Source organism: Callorhinus ursinus, unplaced genomic scaffold (assembly GCF_003265705.2).
Source record: "Callorhinus ursinus isolate GAN/ISIS: 27379988/994484 unplaced genomic scaffold, GSC_fseal_2.0 scaffold71, whole genome shotgun sequence".
Lineage (NCBI taxonomy): Eukaryota > Metazoa > Chordata > Mammalia > Carnivora > Otariidae > Callorhinus > Callorhinus ursinus.
In genome coordinates, this window is record NW_027397133.1 from 5953391 (window position 1) to 5974312 (window position 20922).

At 50.1% G+C, this 20922-nt stretch overlaps 1 protein-coding gene across 1 annotated transcript; it reads left to right on the top strand.

Annotated features, from left to right (window-relative positions):
* Positions 1-4711: 4711 nt before the first annotated feature.
* PLAUR (plasminogen activator, urokinase receptor) lies at positions 4712-17794 on the top strand. Its single transcript, XM_025849613.2, has 7 exons — positions 4712-4868; positions 6356-6466; positions 8025-8168; positions 13541-13699; positions 14276-14410; positions 15822-15968; positions 17250-17794. Exons 1-7 carry the CDS (start codon positions 4811-4813, stop codon positions 17501-17503), a joined length of 1008 nt encoding a protein of 335 aa, XP_025705398.1. The 5' UTR covers positions 4712-4810; the 3' UTR covers positions 17504-17794.
* The last annotated feature ends 3128 nt before the right edge of the window (positions 17795-20922 follow it).

Below are 20922 nucleotides of genomic sequence, written 5' to 3' on the forward strand. Positions count from 1 at the left end.
AAAATAAAGGGGCACCTGGGTGGCTCAGACGTTAAGCGTCTGCCTTCGGCTCGGGTCATGATCCCAGGGTCCTGGGGTCGAGCCCCGCATCGGGCTCCCCGCTCGGCGGGAAGCCTGCTTCTCCCTCTGCCTTCCCCCTGCTTGTGCTCCCTCTCTCTCTGTGTCTCTGTGTCAAATAAATAAATAAAATCTTAAAAAGTAAATAAATAAATAAATAAATAATAAAATAAAATAAAAATAAACGTTTCCGGGCGCCTGGGTGGCTCAGTTGGTTGAGCGACTGCCTTCGGCTCAGGTCATGATCCTGGGGTCCCGGGATCGAGTCCCGCATCGGGCTCCCTGCTCGGCGGGGAGTCTGCTTCTCCCTCTGACCCTCCCCCCTCTCATGTTCTCTCTCTCTATCTCATTCTCTCTCTCAAATAAATAAATAAAATCTTAAAAAAATAAAATAAAATAAACGTTTCCACTTTGGGCCTCAGTTTCTCTACCTGGAAAATGGGGAAAGAGGGGTGTGGAGTTCAGGGGTTTCCAGCTTTCATTCCCTGAGGCGATTCCTCCCCCCCCCTTTTTTTTTGTTTTTTTGAAGAGGGAGGCCCTGAGAGGAGACATCCCCACATCTGGGAGGTGGCCAGGCCAGGATGGAAAAGCCACATCAGTGTCCCCTGGAGCTGGGGAGGAAATGGCCGCAGCCGCACCCCCAACGACAGCCAGGCCAGAGGCGGTCCCCAGCTTAGGCAGGTGGCAGGAGGCTGAGGACGGTCCCAGACGGCCATGCACTCACACGAGCAATTTCTTTGCATCTCTACTTGCTCCCTCTGAGGGCCATCGGGGGTCATTCCCCAACTGCCTCTGCCTCTGTCTCTGTCTCTGTGCTTCTCTCAGGTGGAGAGATCTCTCTCCCTCTCTGACCACCCTGGAGTCAGTCCGTCAGCGGTCTCTGTCCCTCTATCTCTCTCACTGCCTCTCCCCCTCTGTCTCTCTGGATCTCTCTCCTTCTCTGACTCTGCACAGGACTCTCCCCTCCTCAGCCCGGGGAAGCCCCCGAAACCTGTGGGCCTCCCTCAGGACCCAGCAGGCAGGTAGGAACCAGGCGAGGCCCAGGTGAGTCATGAGGAGGAAAGAGCGGACATTCCTGCCACTTTTCTGGGATTGTGCACACACCCAGCCTCCTGCCTGCCCCCTCCCGTGACACGTCACTGGACCTCACAGGTGTGTGTCACCTGAGGGAGAGACAGAGGGAACGAGTCACAGAGAGACAGAGACAGAGAGACAGGCCTAGAGAGACATTAAAAACAGAGACAGAGAGACAGAAAAGAGAAGCAGAGAGAGAGACAGGAAGAGACAGGAAAAAAGATACAGAGACACAGACAGGGAGAGATATCATGACAGAGTCAGAAAGAGAGAGACACAGGGATTGAGAGAGACAAACAGAGACAGAGACAAAGAAAAAGACCAAAACAGAAAAAGACGGACGGAGAGACACAGGAGGGGAACAACAGATTTTGAGAGACTAGAGCGGTCTGAGGTGGGGGTGGGCGGGCTCCAAGATATTCCCCTCATTCTTTAAATAAAAAAACAAATAAAAAGGGATGACCTCAGGGCAGTGAGGTCATCCTCCCAGGAAGCTGGATCGCAAGCCCAACTTTCTATTTCCCCACCTCAGTTGGTCTTCACACCAACAGCAAGAGGGGCCCTACTTTCCACTTGAGGGAAGCCTAGGCTCTCACGGGAAGACATCTGTTGGCCCAGGGTAGCCAAGGAGTAGTCCAGTCCTGCAGCCATGACCTCCCCTGACCTCAAACCCTCTCCCCACCCCCATGGAGAGAAAGCTCTGGAGAGCGGGCCCAGCAATAATCAATGGTGGTTACTGTCTTTTTCCGCACACCAGGCACGGTGGCAAGCACCCTGGGTGCATTGTTTTATGCCCCTAGCACACCAGCCCTGGGAGAGAGGCACTGGTGAGGGAGCTGGAGGCACAGAGAGGTTAAGTAACCTGCCCAAGCCCACACAGCAGTGAGTAGCTGGAATTTGGACCCTCCCAGTCTGGTGCCAGCTCCCATATCTTAAACACTAGGCTCTACTGCCTCTTAGAAGAGAGGATTTCTTTGGGACTTCTCTTGCTTTACCTTAAAATTATTACCTTAAGGCTTCAATGAATTAGTAAAAATAATAATGCTATCCTCATTATTATAGTGGTAGAGGTCGCTACTGCTTAACTCATTGTCTGCTGTCCTTGGCCTCCCCTATTCTGTTCAGCCCCCACACTGGCCACTTGCTGTTTCTAGAGCTCAACAGGACACCCCCGCCTCAGGACTTTGCACTGGCTGCTGCCTCTCCCTGGAACTCTTCCTGGATCATCTACCCAACTTCTGCCCTCACCACATTCACCCTTTGCTCAAATGCCACCTGCTCAGGGAAGGTGGGGCAGCACCACCCCACCTAAAACTAACCATGCCTCACTTGTATCCTTGTACTTTCTGCCTCCTGGTTTGTTCTCTGTTTTACTTATTGCTGCCTGACAGTCATAGATTAAATAACACATATTTACTCTTCATTGTCAAGGGCAGGGACTACGCTTTGTTTCCTGCTGTGTCCCCAGCTCCTCCTGGATCAGTGCCTGGTACAGAGTAGGTTCTTGGTAAATGCTGAAGGAATTTGTTGAGCCCTCCTTGTGGGTCAGCAACTATTTCAGGCATTTTCACCTGCGTTAAATTGCTCTGATGGGTCGGAAACACATGGAGGTGGAGAGACTAGATGATTTTATCTTTTACATTTTATTTTACCTTTTTTTTTTTTAAGAGAATGAGAGGGAGAGCAATGGGAGGAGGGAGTGGGTGGGCAGAGGGAGAAGGAGAGAGAGAATCTTAAGCAGGCTCCATGCTCAGCATGGACCCCGATGGGGGGCTCCATCTCACCACCTAGAGACCATGATCGGAGCAGAAGTCAAGACAGACGCCTAACCAACTGAGCCACCCAGATGCCCCTACATTTTATTTTACTTTTTTTTTTTTTTTTAAGATTTTTATTTATTTATTGAGAGAGAGAGAGAATGGTAGAGAGAGAGCATGAGAGAGAAGAAGGTCAGAGGGAGAGACAGACTCCCTGCTGAGCAGGGAGCCCGATGCGGGACTCGATCCCGGGACTCCAGGATCATGACCTGAGCCGAAGGCAGTCGCTCAACCAACTGAGCCACCCAGGCACCCTTATTTTACTTTTTAAAAAACTTAGTGAGGACCTTTACAAACACGCAGAAAAAGGAAACAGAATGGCATGTAAGTTACCCTGATAAAAAACTGATACGAGTATTTTGCCTTTCTTTTTTCCTAAAGCATTTAAAGTAAATGCAGACAGCCATGACATTCACCTCTAGGTATTTCAGCATCTGTAAAAACTAAGAACAATTTCCCACATAACCACAAAACCATTTTCATAACAGCAATATCTACTTCTTGGCTGAAGTGTTTGAAGGTAAATTAGAGACATTATATTCTTTCACCCCTCAAATATTCCAGTGTGCATCTCTGATGATACAGACATTTCCCCACATAACCACAACATCATTATCTTTCCTAACAAAACTAACAAAAACTCTAACGATAACTAATGATCAGCCACAAATGTCCCATCAGGACAAGTTTCTTTTTTTTAAATTTTATTTAAATGCAATTAATTAACAGATGGTGTATTATTAGTTTCAGGGGAAGAGTTCAGTGATTCATCAGTTGCATATAACACCCAGTGCTCATCACATCAGGGACCCTCCTTAATGCCCGTCACCTGGTTAACCCATCCCCCCACCCCCTCCCCTCCAGCAACCCTCAGTTTTGTTTCCTAGAGTTCAGGGTCTCTTATGGCTAGTCTCCCTCTCTGATTCCCTCAGGACAAGTTTTAATCGGAGTGCTGAGGTCCTTTGCCCAAGGTCCCAGAGCAGGAGGAAGGAGAATTGGAAGTTTTGGGTTTTGTTTTTTTTGGTTTTTTTTTGGTGAAACAAAATGTATTTTATTTCAGGGGTGCCTGGGTGGCTCAGTCAGTTAAGCGTCTGCCTTCGGCTCAGGTCATCATCCCAGGGTCCTGGGATTTAGCCCCGCATCGGGCTCCCTGCTCCCCGAGAAGCCTGCTTCTCCCTCTCCCACTCCCCCTCCTTGTATTCCTTCTCTCGCTGTGTCTCTCTCTGTCAAATAAATAAAATCTTTAAATATATATATATATTTTTTATTTCAATTATACTGGCACAAGAAGGCCCAGGAAGACCATGGGGAATGCTCAGCACCAGCAGCTAAAGCCCACACCGGCTGGTGGGGACTGCTGTTAGCCCACGAGCCCCTGCCGCATCTGTATGATCTGGAGTAAGGCGGCACATCTTCGTCCGTGTGACCCTGTTTAGCACCAAGAAGATGTGTCCGATAAACTGCAATCAGGGCTTGGAGCTGCTGCAGGGACTTCACTCGGTGCTGCAGGGTGTCCCTCAGCTGGCCCTGCCTCTTGCTGGAACTCGCGCTCTGGGAAGTGAGCTGTGAAAGCCCACTGAGTGTGCGCCCCTGCAGCGTGGAGACAGCTGTGTGACCACTGCCACATGAGTCAGAGCCGAGCCTACCCCCCCCCCCCCACTCCTGGCTGGCCGCGCCCTGGCAAAGGAAGTTTTTGAGGAGGAGGGGTCAGAGGGAGAGGAGGGGGAAGCACCTACGCATCTGGGGCTGACTCGCTCTTTCGCAAAATCTCTGGGAGGAGCCCCGGGGGCACAAAACTGTCTGGTTGCCCGGGCCAGACTGAGAGGGGCAGGGAGCCACACGGACTGGAGCTGCGGCCAGACATGGGCCGCCCGGGGCTGCTGCCGCTGCTGCTGCTTTCGCTTCAGACCTGCGTTCCAGGTAGGGACCCGGTGCCCAAAACACCTGCGCGGGACACCGGGGTCCGAACGTAGTGAAGAGGGGGGAGGGGCGGGGGGCTCCGAGCTGGAGGAGTTGGAGGAGGGCGGCTCAGCCCCCAGCCCTCCCCGTCACGCTGCAGCCAGCTGCAGCCCCACGCAGCACAGGACCTGGCCAGCAGTCCGTGCTCGCGAAATACTCGTCGAGCGAAGGCTGTTAACGGCCACGGAGTGAGTGCGCTCCTCTAAGCTCCTTCCCTGCAGTTTCAAACTGGACGGGCAGAACTATTCTAGCCCTGTTTCACAGAGAAGGGAACAGGCTCAGAGCGGTCCTGGAGTAAGGGGGATTCTGGCCCACAGCTCTCCGCCCCCGCACCGACCCAGGCCCTGGAAAGACCGGGAGCACGGAGCCTCCTGTTACAAAAGATCTAAACAGAGAGGCCGAACGTCGCAGAGACAGGGGCTGGGGGAAGCCAGGGCTTGTCCCTGGAGGACCCTTCCCTTTCACTATCCCCTAGCTACCCTCTCAACTCCTTTCCCGGGAAATGTACGGGAGAGGGTCGAAAAGCGAGAGGAAATTGAGAAGGAACTGGTCAGGGCGGGGCGGTTCAGCCATGAATAACCCGGAAAGGTCTCCGGATCTTTCGCGGCCAGGAATGAGTAATGACTCTAGAAGACTGCGAATTTGTGGTGGGGAATGGACCCCCAGCAGGAGAGGCGGGGTGGGAGGGTAAGGAGTTGGGGCGGGGCTAGTGGGCCAACTTGTAACCACGGGACGCGCTAGTGGGAAGGGCGAGAAACTCGGGGGAGGAGCTGGGGGCGGGGCGAGAGCCTCGCGCGAGGAGCTGAGGGGCTGGGAGAGAACTTCGGGGAGGCTACTGCAGTTGGGGTTAGAACTTCCCGAGGGCTGATGGGCGAAGTTAAAACTTCGGCCTGGACTGATGGGCGGGGAGAGAATGCTGGGGAGAGGCTATGGAAAGTAGAGTCTGGGGGCATTAAGGGCGGGGATAGCCAGTGGGGGTCACCGGGAACTGGGGTAGAACGTAAAGATCGGCTGCAGTTGGTTGAGGGTAGAACGCCCTTAGGAGAGGTTGCAAAGCCAAATAGACCGAGGGCCGGTGGAATGGGGGAAAGGACCTAAACTGGAGCTGGGCTGGAATATTCTGATGGACAGAGAGGGTGGGGATTGGACTCAGGATAGGCCCCGCGCTGATACAGAATTCAAGGGCAAATCAGACAGGGCGTGACTTTAGGGAAAGACTGTTGGAAGGGATAGAACATTAGGGTAGGGGGTGTAGATAAAACGTGGGGTTACAGATAGACCCGAAGCACTGCTGACCCGAACCCAGTGTTGGAACCAAAGGGCGGACAAAATGTGGAGCACGAACCTGAGTGCACAAGGCCTGGAGACTTGGTCCTGGTATTGGGGCATGAAGGAGCAGGGAGGGGGAGCACCGCTCAATCTCTCCTCTCTTCCCACTTACCCCGCAGCCTCCTGGAGCCTGCAGTGCATGCTGTGTGGGAGGATCGGGAAGTGCCAGGTGGAAGAGTGTGCCCGTGGCCAGGACCTCTGCAGGACCACCATCATGCGCATATGGGAAGGTGAGATTCCCCACTACAGCGACGGGGAACCTTATTTCACCAGTAATCAGGGAAATGCAAACGAAAAAGACAAGGAGACCCTATCTCATACCCACCAGATAGACAAGCTTTTAAACAATTTGACAATGCAGAGGTGGATGAGGATGTGAAGCTGCAGACCCGGCTAATGAGGATAAATTCGTGCATGCACCGCACAGAGCAATTTGGCAATACCTAGTACAGATGACGATTAGCATACCCTCCTGCCAGCAATCCAACTTCTAGGAATATAGAAACCCCACAGAACCTTGGGCACACATGTAAGAATGTTCTTAGGAGTTCCGTGTAAGAATGTTCTTAGCAGTTATGTTTGTGATACAGGTTAGTCATCAGTCGAGGAGAAACATTATGGTATAATCACACAATGGAATGCTCCACAGCAGTTTTGTTTTTTTTTAAAGATTTTATTTATTTGACAGAGACAGCGAGAGAGGGAACACAAGCAGGGGGAGTGCGAGAGGGAGAAGCAGGCTTCCCACGGAGCGGGGAGCCCGATGCGGGGCTCGATCCTAGGACCCCGGGATCATGACCTGAGCCGAAGGCAGACGCTTAACGTCTGAGCCACCCAGGCGCCCCTCTCCACAGCACTTTAAATGAAGGAACTTGAGCTGTAGGTATTAAAGTGGATACATCTCAAAAACATCCGGTTGAGAGGGGAAAAAAAAACATGTTTCAGGGTATGATACCTTTTAATATAAATAGTATATAACAATATGCAATAAATAACGTATAAATAAATGATAGTATACATTATTATGTGTACCTAGGGTGAAAATCACCTACACCAGTGGTTGCTTCTGGACAGGGCATAAGGGGACTGGGATTTGGGGGAGTGAGCAGGAGGCTTTAACTCTATCTTTCAAATTTAAGTTCTTTTAAAAAATATCTGACACAAATATAGCAAAATTTTCCAATATTTTATAAAATTTGGTGATGAATGCATAGTTATTTATTGTATCGTTCTCTTATGCTTTTTGGCAGGCTTGTAACATTTTTCCTTTAAAGATTCCTATTAGAGGCATCTCCCTGCTAAAATCACTAAGCTGGGGGCGCCTGGGTGGCTCAGTTGGTTGGGCGACTGCCTTCGGCTCGGGTCATGATCCTGGAGTCCCGGGATCGAGTCCCACATCGGGCTCCCTGCTCGGCGGGGAGTCTGCTTCTCCCTCTGACCTTCCCCTCTCTCATGTGCGCTCTCTCTCTCTCTCTCTCTCATTCTCTCTCTCAAATAAATAAATAAAATCTTTAAAAATAAATAAATAAATAAATAAATAAAAAATAAAATAAAATCACTAAGCTGGGAGGGAGGGGTAGATGGATCCAGACAGCCTCAGTGATAGTGTGGTCACTAAGAGGGAGTAGGCTTCCTGTGGTGGGAGGGCGAGGAGAGGAGACAGCTGGACCCCAGAGAAGAGGCCTGGCAAGGATCAGCCCCGGAAGTGGGTGACCTTAGGACCAGGAGCATCAGAGACTGGTTGGGCCCAGGGCAGCCTTTGGGGTGACAAAGATACATTCTTCACAGGAGGTGAAGAGCTGGAGGTGGTGGAGAGAGGCTGTGCCCACCCAGAGAAGAGCAACAGGACCATGAGCTATCGGACAGGCATGCAGATCATCACTCTTACGGAGGCCCTGTGTGGGACTGACTTGTGCAACCGACCCACCCCTGGTGAGCTGGGCAGCCCTCACGATCCCCAACCCCGCGCCCATCATTCTCCTGATCCTGTCACCATCAGCCCCAACTCTCAAATGCCAGTTTAACAAAAAGACTTAGAGAGGCTCAAGTTCTCCAGTTCCTGCAGGAGGGGGTGGAAAGCAATGGATCCGTGTTGCATGGTCATGCGTGCAGATTCCTCTTTCTGGGCCTGGCAAGACAGGAAATTGGTTAAGGCCAGGCCCGTCCCAGTGACGTCAGTAAGCAGAGCACCTACGTTTGCCCTGTTTCTCGTTCAGCCATGCTGACCTCAAAGTTTTGTCTGTTGACAGAGACTGAATCAGATGTTTATTTTCAAGGAAGTGACAAGAGAGGGGACACTGGCTTCAGCTTTCTGTTAGATGTGCTTAAGGAAAGCACTGATAATTGGGTCTAAGTAATTGTTTGGATCATAGATAATATTCAGAAGATTTAACAATATCAGTCAATGCAGAAGGCATTGATCAATCCTGGACCCCCCTCTTTAGCTGATGGATCTTGGAGACATGGGATTCTAAAGAGAGACTTGGGAGTGGTCAAGGGTCCACCAGCAAGCTTGGAGCGCAGCTGTCAATTCAGTAACTTAATAAGTGGTAAAGCGATTATTAGCCCCCATTTCTCAGGCCATTTTACGCTGCTTGTGGTGACTGGAATAGTTTGTTAAACCAAATCCTGTATTTATATGATACTGGGGATACAAATGTGACCAAGACAGCTTTGGGCCTTACCATGGGCTTACAGTCAGTGGGGTGGGAGTGGGGGTGACAGACCCATCACCAAGCAGTGACTGCTCAGCTTAGTCAGAGCCAGGATGGGGAAGCACAAACAGAGGGGTCCAGGACCATGAGACCTCTGGTCTGAGAGGGGCCAGAGCTGTAGTTGGGAAGCACGGTCCAGAATTTTCAGGGCTGAGATAAGGGAAACAGCGGCCAGAGTGATCAGGGCTGGGATGAATGAAGAATAGGGGCTGTGGGACCCTCGGGGAGATACTGGACTCAGGTCAAAGAAGTTTTCCTCCAGGAAGCAAAAACTAAGCTGGATCTTGAGGGATGAGCAGGAGTCAGACTGTTAAAAAGACAGTGGAAAGGGTTTTCTAGGAAGAGCGACAGACACCAAGGCCCAAAAGTGGATGAAAGTAGTATGACTGGAGGAAGGAGAAAACAGCAAGAGGAGCTGGAAATTGGCAGGGTCATATTACACAGGGCCTTCTAGGTTGTGGTGAGGGGTATAGACCATACGGGGAACAGGGGGAGGTCATAAAAGGGTTGAGGTTTTTTGGTTGGTTGGTTGGTTTTTTAGATTTATTTATTTATTTGAGAGAGAGAGCACACAACAAGTGGGGGGAGGGGCAGAGGGAGAGAATCTCAAGCAGACTCCCCACTGAGCAAGAAGCCTGATGCAGGGCTTGATATCATGAGCCATGAGATCGTAACCTGAGCCAAAACTATGAGTCAGACACTTAACCGACTGAGCCACCCAGGTGTCCCAAGGGTTTTTGTGGGTTTTTTAAAGATTTTTTTTTTTTATTTATTTGAGAGAGAGAGTGTGTGTGTGAGCAGGGGGAGGGGCAGAGGGAAAGAGAGAATCTCAAGCAGACTCCCCACTGAATGTGGAGCCAACGGATTGGGCGGGGGAGGAGGCTCAAGCCCACAACCATGAGATCATGACCGGAGCGGAAACCAAGAGTCTGACACCCAACCGACTGAGTCATCCAGGTGCCCCGGTCATAAAAGCGTTTTAAGCAGAGAGTGTCATGATCAGATTTGTACTTTTGAACAAATTATTCTGACCTCAGAGGAGAGCAATGATGGAGGGAAAGAAGATGAGGGCAGTCCAACTGGGAGGTGGGTGAGGTTGTCCAGGTGAAGAAGAGAGTAACTACATTAGAAGGTCAACCATGCACATGGAGATAAGTGGGTGGATTTTAAGAACTCTTTAGCAGGTAGATGAGCAGTACTTAGTGATGGATTAGACATGGGGGTGGGTTTGCAGTTCTGGTCATGATGGAGTCACATGTATCAGACTAATCTGCCAATGAAAGCCAGAAAAGCTGGACAAATCATAAACAATTACTTGAGGTCACTGGAGAGCAGCTAATGAAGAGAGGACCTTGAGGTGCTACAATCTTTGAAATAAGGGAAGCACGGAAATTGAGTTATGCAGAAAGCTGGCTTTATCCTTGAGTGCACTTTCCAATTCACTGCTGTGAAGGGGAAATAAAACCCAAATAAGAGAGATCATTGCTAGACTGAGAAGCCAGGGGTTAGAGTCTCTCTGGCTGCCAGAGCATCTGAAGAATGAGAGGTAGAGTCCAGGAACATATGAAACCACAGAAAAGGGAGTCCCCAAATCTGCATATTTCCTTTAAGTCGTTGGCAAGCTGTACATGCACAGGGTGAGACTCCAAGGAACTCAGCAGAAAATAGTATCTGGGAAGCTACAGAACTGAAAAAGGATTCCAGCAGGCATATGATGCTAGGGAAACCAAAGTTGCAAAGTTGGAGAGAGAGGCCTTGGTAACCACCCCAAGCTTTCTGCTGAGACCATACCCTAGGTGTAAGGGCAAAACTGAAAGAGACCAGCCCTAAAGATTCCTACATCTGATCTTCAGTGAGAAGAAAACTGACCTTCTTGGGAAGAAAATAACATTATTTAGAGCCCTTCCAAATTTTCATTGTGATGTCTGGCATCTAATCAAAACTTACAAGGTACCCCAAAGAAAATTGAAAGGACCAATTAACAAGAAACCTAGAGACAAATCCAACAGTAGAAACAGAGTCATAACGATTCAGATAGTGGAGTTATTAGGGACATTTAAAATAGCCATGATCAATATGGTCCAAAACAGGGGCACATGGGTGGCTCAGTCATTAAGTGTCTGCCTTCGGCTCAGGTCATGATCCCAGGGTCCTGGGATCGAGCCCCGCATCCGACTCTCTGTTCAGCGGGAAGCCTGCTTCTCCCTCTCCCACTCCCCCTGCTTGTGTTTCTTCTCTCTCTGTGTCTCTCTCTGTCAAATAAATAAATACAATCTTTAAAAATATACATATAGTCCAAAAAAATAGGGAGGATAAACTTTAACAGAAATGTGGAGTCCATTTTTTTAAGAGTCAAACAGGAAACACAGAATAGTGACTGAAATTAAGAACTCAACAGATGTGCTTAATAGAGCCCAGAAGCAGTGGGGCAAAAGGATTAAAGAACTAGAAGACAGGGCAGGAGACGGCTCCAGATTGGTGCCTAGATGTGGAGGATCAAGGAACCTGCCAGGTTTCTGCCCTGGGGGACTGAATGGGACCACCACAGAGATATGGAATTCAGGAGAGAAAGACCCGTTTAGAGAAGATGGAGAGCTTCCTTTTGTGCCTGAAGAGATTCAGGGGTTTGAGGGACGGCCAGAGGGATTCTCCAGGAGGCAGTTGGGTATACAGGTGTGGAGCTCAGAGAGAAGTTCCCAGCAGACGTGTGGAAATGAAGCCAGGTCAATGGATAACATCCCCATGGGAGAGAATGTGCACCGTGAGAAATGAAAAGGGCCTAAGACAGAACCCTGAGGATGACCCACATTTAGAAGAGCGACATAAGAACAAGAGTTTATGAGGGGACCTGAGGGTGTTATGATGGCGGTGATGGCAATCCGTGTTTTCATTTTCATGGAAGTTCATGTGAGAAGACATGGGTTGTTGGCATTTTAATTATTTTTTCTTTAGGGTTGGGGAAGATTTGGCCTTGGATGTAAGTGATTCCCCTAATTCCAGCAGCTGGCCTACCAGCTGAGAGAGTGGCTGAGACAGCCCTCTCCCTTATGTAGGATTGGCCCCAACTCAACTTGGATATTTGGGGTCAGGAAGGGGAGGGCATGCCAGGCTTCGGAATGGTGGGAGGAATGACTCTAGAGGAATCTAGAGGAATGACTCCAGAGAAATGACTCTAGTGTTTCCAGGGAAAAATAATTCACCTCCTTGGCCTGGACCAGCAGGTGTGAGAGGCTTATCACAGATCAATCATCAAGTGAGGCTTGGATCCCTGACCCGATTGGGTAGTACATTAATTATCTATCGCCTCAGTACAGATTGTCCCAAAACTTAAAACAAAAATGAGCAGGTATTATTTCACAAAGTTTCTGAAGGTCAGATTCTGAAGGATCTGGAAGTGGCTTAAGTAGGATGGTTCTGGATCTTTCATGAGGTTGTGGTCAAGACGACAGCGGAGCTGCCATCATCCCAAGGCTCCCAAGGGAGATTTACTCACGTGGCTGGTCCCCTCCCGTGGCTTGGACAAAGGCCTCAGTTCCTCGCCACGTAGACCTCGCCATGGGGTGTTTGAGTGTTCTAACCGCATGACAGCTGGACTTCCTCCAGACCAAGTAATCTAAGAGAGAGCCAGGAAGAAGTTGCGATGCCTTTTATGATCTAGCACAGGAGTCATACACCATCATTTCCGCAATATCCCATTAGTTACACAGGCCAGCCCTATTCTTTGTGTGTGCGTACCAGGAAACAGGTCACTGGGGGCCGTCTCGGAGGTTGGCTACCACAAAGAACAATAGCAGGGTTTTAAGCAGTTCTTCATTCATTCATTTAACAAATACTTACTGGATGTCTTCTCTGGCTCTGGCCCTGTGCTGGGTGGTGTTGGGACACAGTAATGATCAGGATAGCCCTGGCCCTACTTCCTGGGGCTCAGAGTCCAGTCAGACGGGGATGACCCAAAGTGGGTGTGGCTGGGATTGGGGAGCCTGGTGGGACACACTGATGCAGCCTCAGAGGTCAGGGAGGACTTCTTAGAGGAGGTGAAATTTGAGAAGATGATGCCTGAAGAATGAGTAGGAGAAGACAGGGAAAGTAAGGAGCCAAGGGAGCGTGTTCTAGGCAAGGGCTGGATGCCAGTCAGCATATACATTCAGGGACTGTGGGAAGTCATGGGGAGTAGAGTCTGAGGGGCTAGTGGAGGGAGATGAGACAGGAGAGGTGGCTGGGACCCAGAGGTCCACATGGAGTAGCTTGGATATTATTCTGAGGGCACTGGGGAGCCATGGAGAGGTTTTGAGCGGAGCAGGTAGGGTCAGATTTGAGTATTAGAAACATCCTCCTAGGGCCATGTGGGGCTGCACCGGGTGGGGTTGGGGGGCAAGGATGGAAATCAGGAGGCCAGGTGTTTGAAGAAGTTCTGACTTGGTCATGGGGCTGGAAAGGAGGGGATGGATGCTAGAAAGATTCAGGAGGTGGGATAGGCAGGGCTTTGGTGATTGGCTAAAGGAGAAATTGATGCTTAGGTGAGTCTTCAAAGGAGCTAGATTTCTGGAACTCTCCCCATGGGGTCTCACCCTCCTGCCCCTCCCCAAACAGGTCGGACCTCCACCTTTCCCCGAATCCGAAGCCGTTACCTTGAATGTGTTTCCTGCGCCTCATCAGATCTGAGCTGTGAGAGGGGCTGGGACCAGAGCCTGCAATGCCGCAGCCCTACAGAACAGTGCGTGGAAGTGGTGACCCACCGGAGCCTGGAAGGTGAGCTCCAACCTGCCAGCAGCATCTCCCCCCTGCATTGCTCCTCCCCAAGGCTGCCCTTAACAAGGACCCCAGAATAACAAGGATTTAAGCAAAGTAGAAATTTAGTTCTCTCACACACAAAAAGTCTAGTGATAGGAAGTCCTGAGCCACTAGGACAGTTCTACCATCACCAGGAACCCAGATGCTTTCTCATTTCTTGAATATTGTTTCCATTCTCACAATTGCCTCATAGTCCAACATAGCTGCCAGAGCTCCAAACCTCATGTCCAAGTTCCAGGAAAGAGAAAGAAGAAAAGGAACAAAAAATAGGCACCCCTCCTTTTGTGGGGGTTCTCCCTTCTGGAAGTCCCATAAAACCCTCCTATTTATATCACATTGACCAGAACTTAGCCACATGATTATACCTATGGAAGCTGGAAAATGTGGTTTTGCCTAGATATATGGCTGCCCCAAATAAAATGAGCGTCCTATAATGAACAGTGAGGCAGGAAATGGACAGATGACTGCTGCAGTGGTGGGCAAAGCCAGTCTCAGCCCCCGAACAATCTGACCTCTCTCTTCTGCTCCCGACAGAAAGTCTAAGGGACGAGCACCACACCCGCGGCTGTGGCAACCTTCCGGGCTGCCCAGGCCCCACCGGTTTCCACAACAACCACACCTTCCACTTCCTGCAGTGCTGCAACACCACCAAATGCAATGGAGGCCCAGGTGAGGGGCAGGGGACCCACGCAGCATGAGGCCGGGGTTCAGGGCAGGAGGTGTACCCAGGCTGCTGCCCCTCACTCGCAGGCCACCGCTCCTCTCTAGGTGGCCATCTCCCCTGAAAGCCCCTCCTCAAAGAAGGCTTGTGTGGAAATTCAACGTGCCCATCAAAGCTTTACCAAAGACCCCTGCTTTATACTTCCTTGAATCCTTCCGCAGCTCACCGCCCTGGTCCATGCCACCGGGGAGCTCTTGCCTAGATTGCTGTGATAACCTTCTCACTGGTCCCCCTGCTTCCGCTTCTGCCTCCTACAACCAATGCTCAACACAGCAGCAAGGGTGATTTCTTAAAAATGTAAACTAGAGCATGTCACTCTCCTTCCTCAGGCACTGCAGCAACTCTTCTTTGCTCACAGAGTAAAATCTAAAGACCATCCTATGCCCTATGTAATCTGGCACCTGTCTGCCTCATGGTCTACACTGAGTTCCTGCAACTGCCAAACTCTGTCCTGCCGCATGGCCTTCGCGCATTCAGTACCCTCCACCAGGAACACATCTCCCCCAAGAGTTTACCTGGCTGGCTTCTTCTCATTGGTTAGGTCTCAGCTTTAAAGTATTGTCCTCAGGGAAACATTCCCTGTCCCTCCCCTCCACTATAATCTCGCTCCTTGGTGTCATTCTGTCTCCATAAACCAGTACTGTCCAATAGAACTTTCCACGGTGATAGAAATGTTCCATATCTGTACTGTCCAATATGGTAGCCACTAACTCGTATGGCTGTTGAGCACTTGAAATGTGAAACTGAACTTTGAATTTTAGTTAATAGGAATTCATTTCAGTGTAAATGTAAACAACCACAGGTCGCTAGTGGCTACCATATTGGACAGTGTAGGTCTAAGTGGTAAGTGCTCCAGGGCAGGGACTGTTTCGTCTTCCACAGCTGCTCGCCCAGTGCCTGGTCAGATAGGGGCTCAGGAGGAGCGGCGAGGTGGGATCTCTCTCGCAGGTTCTATAAAGAACCCCCTGAGAAGGGGCGCCTGGGTGGCTCAGTCAGTTAAGCGTCTGCCTTTGGCTCCCGTCATGATCTCAAGATCCTGGGATTTAGTCTCATATCTGGCCCCCAGCTCAGCGGGGAGTCTGTTTCCTCTCCCTCTGCCCCTCCCCCCGCTCATGCTCGTGCTCTCTCTCCCGCTCTCTCTCTCACATAAATAAATAAAATCTTAAAAAAAAAAAAAAAGCCCTCCCCTCCGGAGACAGTGCTGTTCCAATGCCTGACCACTAGGTGGCTCCATGACATTTCAGGCTGCGAGTTGACAGTCCTAGGGGAGGTAATGCAAGGAAGGACATCCCTCCACCCCACCTGCCCGCACCCCCATACTAATTTCCTTGGTTTCTGTGTCACTTGTCTTCTCCCAAGTCCTGGAGCTTCAAAACCTGCCTCTGAATGGCCTCCAATGTTACAGCTGTGAGGGGAACAGCACCCATGGATGTTCCTCCGAGGAGATTTCCCTGACCGCCTGCCAAGGCCCCATGAATCAATGCCTGGAAGCCACGGGCACTAATGGTGAGCCCTTCCAGGAGGCTGGGAGAGGATACTTGTGGGTGGGGGCTTGTCGGCCACAGGTCGACTTCACGGAGCTGGGTCTTACGGTGGAAAAGGTAGGACTTCCTTCAGGAGGGTGCAAAGTGTCATCAGGAATGAGGACTTCATTAAGAAATGAGCGTTCCCGGGCGCCTGGGTGGCTCAGATGGTTAAGCGTCTGCCTTCGGCTCAGGTCACGATCCCAGAGTCCTGGGATCGAGTCCCACATCGGGCTCCCTGCTCCTTGGGAGCCTGCTTCTCCCTCTGCCTCTCTCTCTCTCTCTCTCTCAATCATGAATAAATAAATTTAAAAAATCTTTAAAAGAAAAAAAAAGAAATGAGCATTCCCGCCACAGAAATGTGGACCTCTCTGGGGGTGGAACTTCCCACGAGGGGGTGGGACTTCCTGTGGATGTGGCGGGCTTCCATCCTGTGCCATCCTGAGCGGCTCTCTGTTCCAGGGGTTCTCAAACCTTTTCATCTCAAAATTCCTTCCTGCTCTTAAAAATTATTACTTACGGCAGATACAGCTATAGATATTTACTGCATTAGGAGTTAAAACAGATATTTTAAGAGATGTAAATTATTAATTTATTTATTACTTATTTTTTTAGAGAGAGCCCGCAAGTGGGGGATGGAGAGAGGGCAGAGGGAGAGGGAGAGAGAGAATCTTAAGCAGGCTTCATGCCCAGCATGGAGCCCAAATCAGGGCTTGATCTCATGACCCTGAGGTCATAACCAAGAGTTGGACGCTTAACCGACTGAGCCACCCTGGTGCCCCTATTAATTTATTTTAAAATAAATTACTTTAAAAGAAAAATATAAAATAAAACCTCATTCCATGTGAACATAACATTTTTTACTTTAAAAAAATGACATTTTCCACAATGAAAACATTTAACAAGAAGACCGGCGTTGTCCTACCATTTCGCAAATCTCTTTCATATCTGGCTTAATAGAAGATGGCTAGATCCTCATCCTCCTCATATTGGCTTCTGCGTTCAGTCGGCTGCAAGATCACATGTCCCAGGGTTTCTGGAAAAGCCCCACTGTACACTCACAAGGGTGGAAAAGTCGAATGATGCTTTAGCATTATTATGAGAATAGTTTTGACTTCTCAGTTCCCCCGGAAGGGTCTGAGGGACCACACTTGAAACTGCTGCTTTCTTCAGGTGAGATCCACCACAAGGTGGCAGGTCACCCGGTGAGCACTGCAGGCCCAGCCCCAGGAGCTGGGAGTCTCACGCAGTCCTCTCTCCTCAGGGCTGGGCAACCGGAGCTACACAGTACGAGGTTGTGCAACTTCCTCATGGTGCCAGAGTCTCCACGTGGCTGAAGCCTTCAGTCTGACCCTTCTCAATGTCTCATGCTGTACTGGAAACGGCTGTAACCACCCAGTCCTGGGTCACCAGCCCCGCATGGGCGGGGCCCCCCGGCCCGGTCCTGCCCACCTCAGCTTCATGGCCACCCTGCTTATAACTGCCAGACTGTGGGGAGGCACTCTCCTCTGGACCTGACGCCCCACACTCCCCCTTCCCTGGCTGGATCCAGAGGAGCCCTTTGCCCTCCCCTCAGCTCCCAGCCCTGCTGACTTGCTGTGTGACCTCAGGCCAGTGTGCTGCCCTCTCTGGGTCTCACTTTGCCCAGCTGTCTCATGGAGTTGCAGAACCAGGGGAGAAAAGCTGGAGAAGCCTGCAGGCCAGCAGGAGAGGTCTTATGTTAGCATTGTTGTACCATTGTTGTCATTATTAATATTTGTTTTATTTAATATTTTATACTTAAATAAAGATTTTTGTACCAGAGAACAAGGCCTGATCTTCCCTTCCCCATAGCATCTCTCTTTGGGAGGACGAATGGGTGGGGGGGCACCTTTTGCCCACCTCCTGGAATTAGGGGTCACATTGTAGGACCCAGGCATCTGGGGCCTCAGCCTTGGGAGCAGTTCTCCATGGGCTTCCATCCTAAGCCACCTCCACATCCATTTCTTGGCTCCAACTCACTCACTCAAGCACTAACCTTCCAGTCTCTTCTCCTAAGCTCCAAAGGTCAAGACTATTTTGTTATTCTAAGGAGAGGCATCTGCATTTCCTAGGGGGCTCTGAGACCTGAGATGAATGGGAGAGATAATCTGATGGCCAGAACTCCCTGGGGGCCCTGAGGTGAGGAATCAGGACTACATTTCCCCAGGTGCCCTGGTGGCAAGAGATAAAAGCTGGGCTCTTATTCCTAGGATGCCTTCAGACTGAGAAAAAGAACTCTCGTTTCAGTTGGCACCCTTGGGGCACAATATTGAAGAATTCACGTTTCCTATGATTTGCTGAGGCAAGCCCAAAGGGACAAAATTACGTTCCCCAGGACCCTATGGCTAATGAAGAAAAGGATAAGGCATCTTCCATGGTATTTGAGGGCAGGGAAGGGACGGGTTTCTTTTTAGGACCTCCTCAAATCACATAGCACTGAGCGTCACTGTGGTGGCTTAAAGAGGTGGCCTCGGTATCTCCACCTCTTTGAACGTGCGTGGCTCTGGGACTGCTTTGACCATGCCACGTTCTGGGCTTCAAGAAACTGGCTCTGGGGAAGCCAGCTGCCATGTCAAAATCCTCCTGCGCTGAGGCTTCCGTGCTCTGCGGACGCCCACACTATGTCATGCATGGACGCCATGTGGGGAGAGAGCCCCAGATGTCTCAGCCATCTCAGCCCAGACACCAGACAAGTGGGCGAAGGAGCGGCCCTAGACGTCGCAACCCCAGCAGATGTAGCATGCAGGAGAGTCGGGAAGCCCAGCTGTTTTTGTTTCCCAGGACTGCCGTAGTAACCAACTTTCAAACTGGGTGGCTTCCAGCAACAGAAATGTATGCTCTCAGAGTTCTGGATGCTAGGAGTCTGAAATCAAGGTGTTGGCAGTGCCACGCTCTTTCTAAAGTCGCTGGGGAAGGATCCTTCCTGGCTCATCCTGGCTCCTGGGGGTTGCTGACAATCCTTGGTGTTTCTGGGCTTGCAGCCACGCTACTCCAATCTCTGCCTCTGTCCTCACGTGGCTTTCTCAGTGAATGTGTCTGTGCGGCTCCAAATCTCTCCCTCTCCTTACCAGGACACCACTCATTGGATTTAGGGACCCATCCTGGTCCAGTGTGACCTCATCTTAATCCTATCTGCAAAGACCCTATTTCCAAATAAGGTCACATTCATAGGTTCTAGGGGTTAGAACTTCAATGTATGGGGCGGGGGGGGGGGGGGCAGTTCAATCCACAACCCCAGCCAGCAGCCAGAGCCAAGGTTTCAGATTAAGTGGCCCCATATGAACCATCGTACCCACCTCCAGCTGTTCCAGCCAGCCCATTTGGGCCCCGGTTCATTGTGGAGCAGATATGCACTGATCCTGCTGTGCTTTGCTCAAATTCCTGACCCACAGAATCGTAAAATAAAAAGGTTATGGTTTCACATCACTGAGTTTTGGGGCATTTTGTTATGCTGCAATGGTTAATGGGAATAGTCACTTGTTTGGTAGTTTGCTAACCCTCCCCACTATAATCTCCATAAAGGGCAAGACCTTTATTTGCTCACTACGACTGTATTCGCAGTACCGAGATGAATAATGCCTGGAACATGGCAGGTAATTAAGAAAGAAAAGAGGGAAGGAAGGACAGGAGGAAGGAAAGATCACATCTTTAGTCTCGTACAACAAAAACTGGCAAGAGTTCTATCTCTCATGACGCCCTACAGCAGAGATGAGGCCAAGATAACATTTTCTGAGCTGCTCTACAATTAAAATTGAGGGTAGTTTCCCCTTTCCCATGACTGCCTACCACAGGAGTTGGAGGCTAGGATTACATCCACCGGGATGCCCTCCAGCAGAGCCTGGAGGCTAGGAATACATTTCCCATGATGCCTTGCAGCAGGAATGGAGGCTAGGACTGCATCTCCCATGAGGCCCTGTGGCAGAGACTGGGGGCTAGGATTACATCTCCCAGCATGCCCTCCAGTGAGGATCAGAGGTTTGAAATACGTGTCCCATGATGTCTTACAGCAGATCTTGAGGCTCAGGATACATTTCTCGTAATGTTCTACACCAGAGCTTGCGATCAGGACCTCATCGTTAATGGCTCCCAAGTTTTTGTTCAGGGATTTCGGTTGCAAGAAATAAAATCCGCTTAAGCTGACTTAAGCAAAACGACATTATTGGAAGTTTAGAATCCAAGCAAGAGCTAGGTCTCTGGGCCTCACTAGGGACAAGAAATAGAATTGAAAAGCTGTGTGAAATCAAGGTTGTCTTCCTTTTGCAGAATTTCTCTCTGTCTCTGTCTCTGTCTCTCTCTTTCTCTCTCTGAATGTGTGGTTTCCCTCCTGGGCTTCCACTTTATTTTTCTGTCTCCGCATAGACCCCCCTTCTTCCACCTCACACACAGTAGCCAAATATGCCCTTGAAATGTCAAGTACCAAGAACTCCTTGTGTCCCAGTTCTAAAACTTGAGCTAGCAGACAGACCCTGATGGGGTCTAGTTGGGGTCAGTCCTCTGCCTCCGACCTTCTCTGCTACAGCCAGGGAAGTTCACACCTAAGTCAGGAAGCTGGGACAGTTGTTCAGGTCGTGAACAGGCATCCACTGCTCCTGCAGCTCTCGTGGTATGCAGCCCACTCAGCCAGAGCTGGAAAAGCAATCTCTCTGAGACGAATCCTACCACGAGGACGGGAGACCAACTGAAAAAGTGAACTGTCACTCAGAGTGTTTTAATCAGCAAGCAGGGCTGCCTCCTGCTTTTTTATATTTTACATGAATATATTTTATATGAATATAAAATATATTTTTATATATTTTATATGAATCAGAGGCAACACAGAGGCTAGGGATGTACGCAACCGGACACCCAACTCAAAATGGTTGAAACACAAAGAAGAAATTGATTATTTAAATGACAAGAGATCATATCCTAAAGGA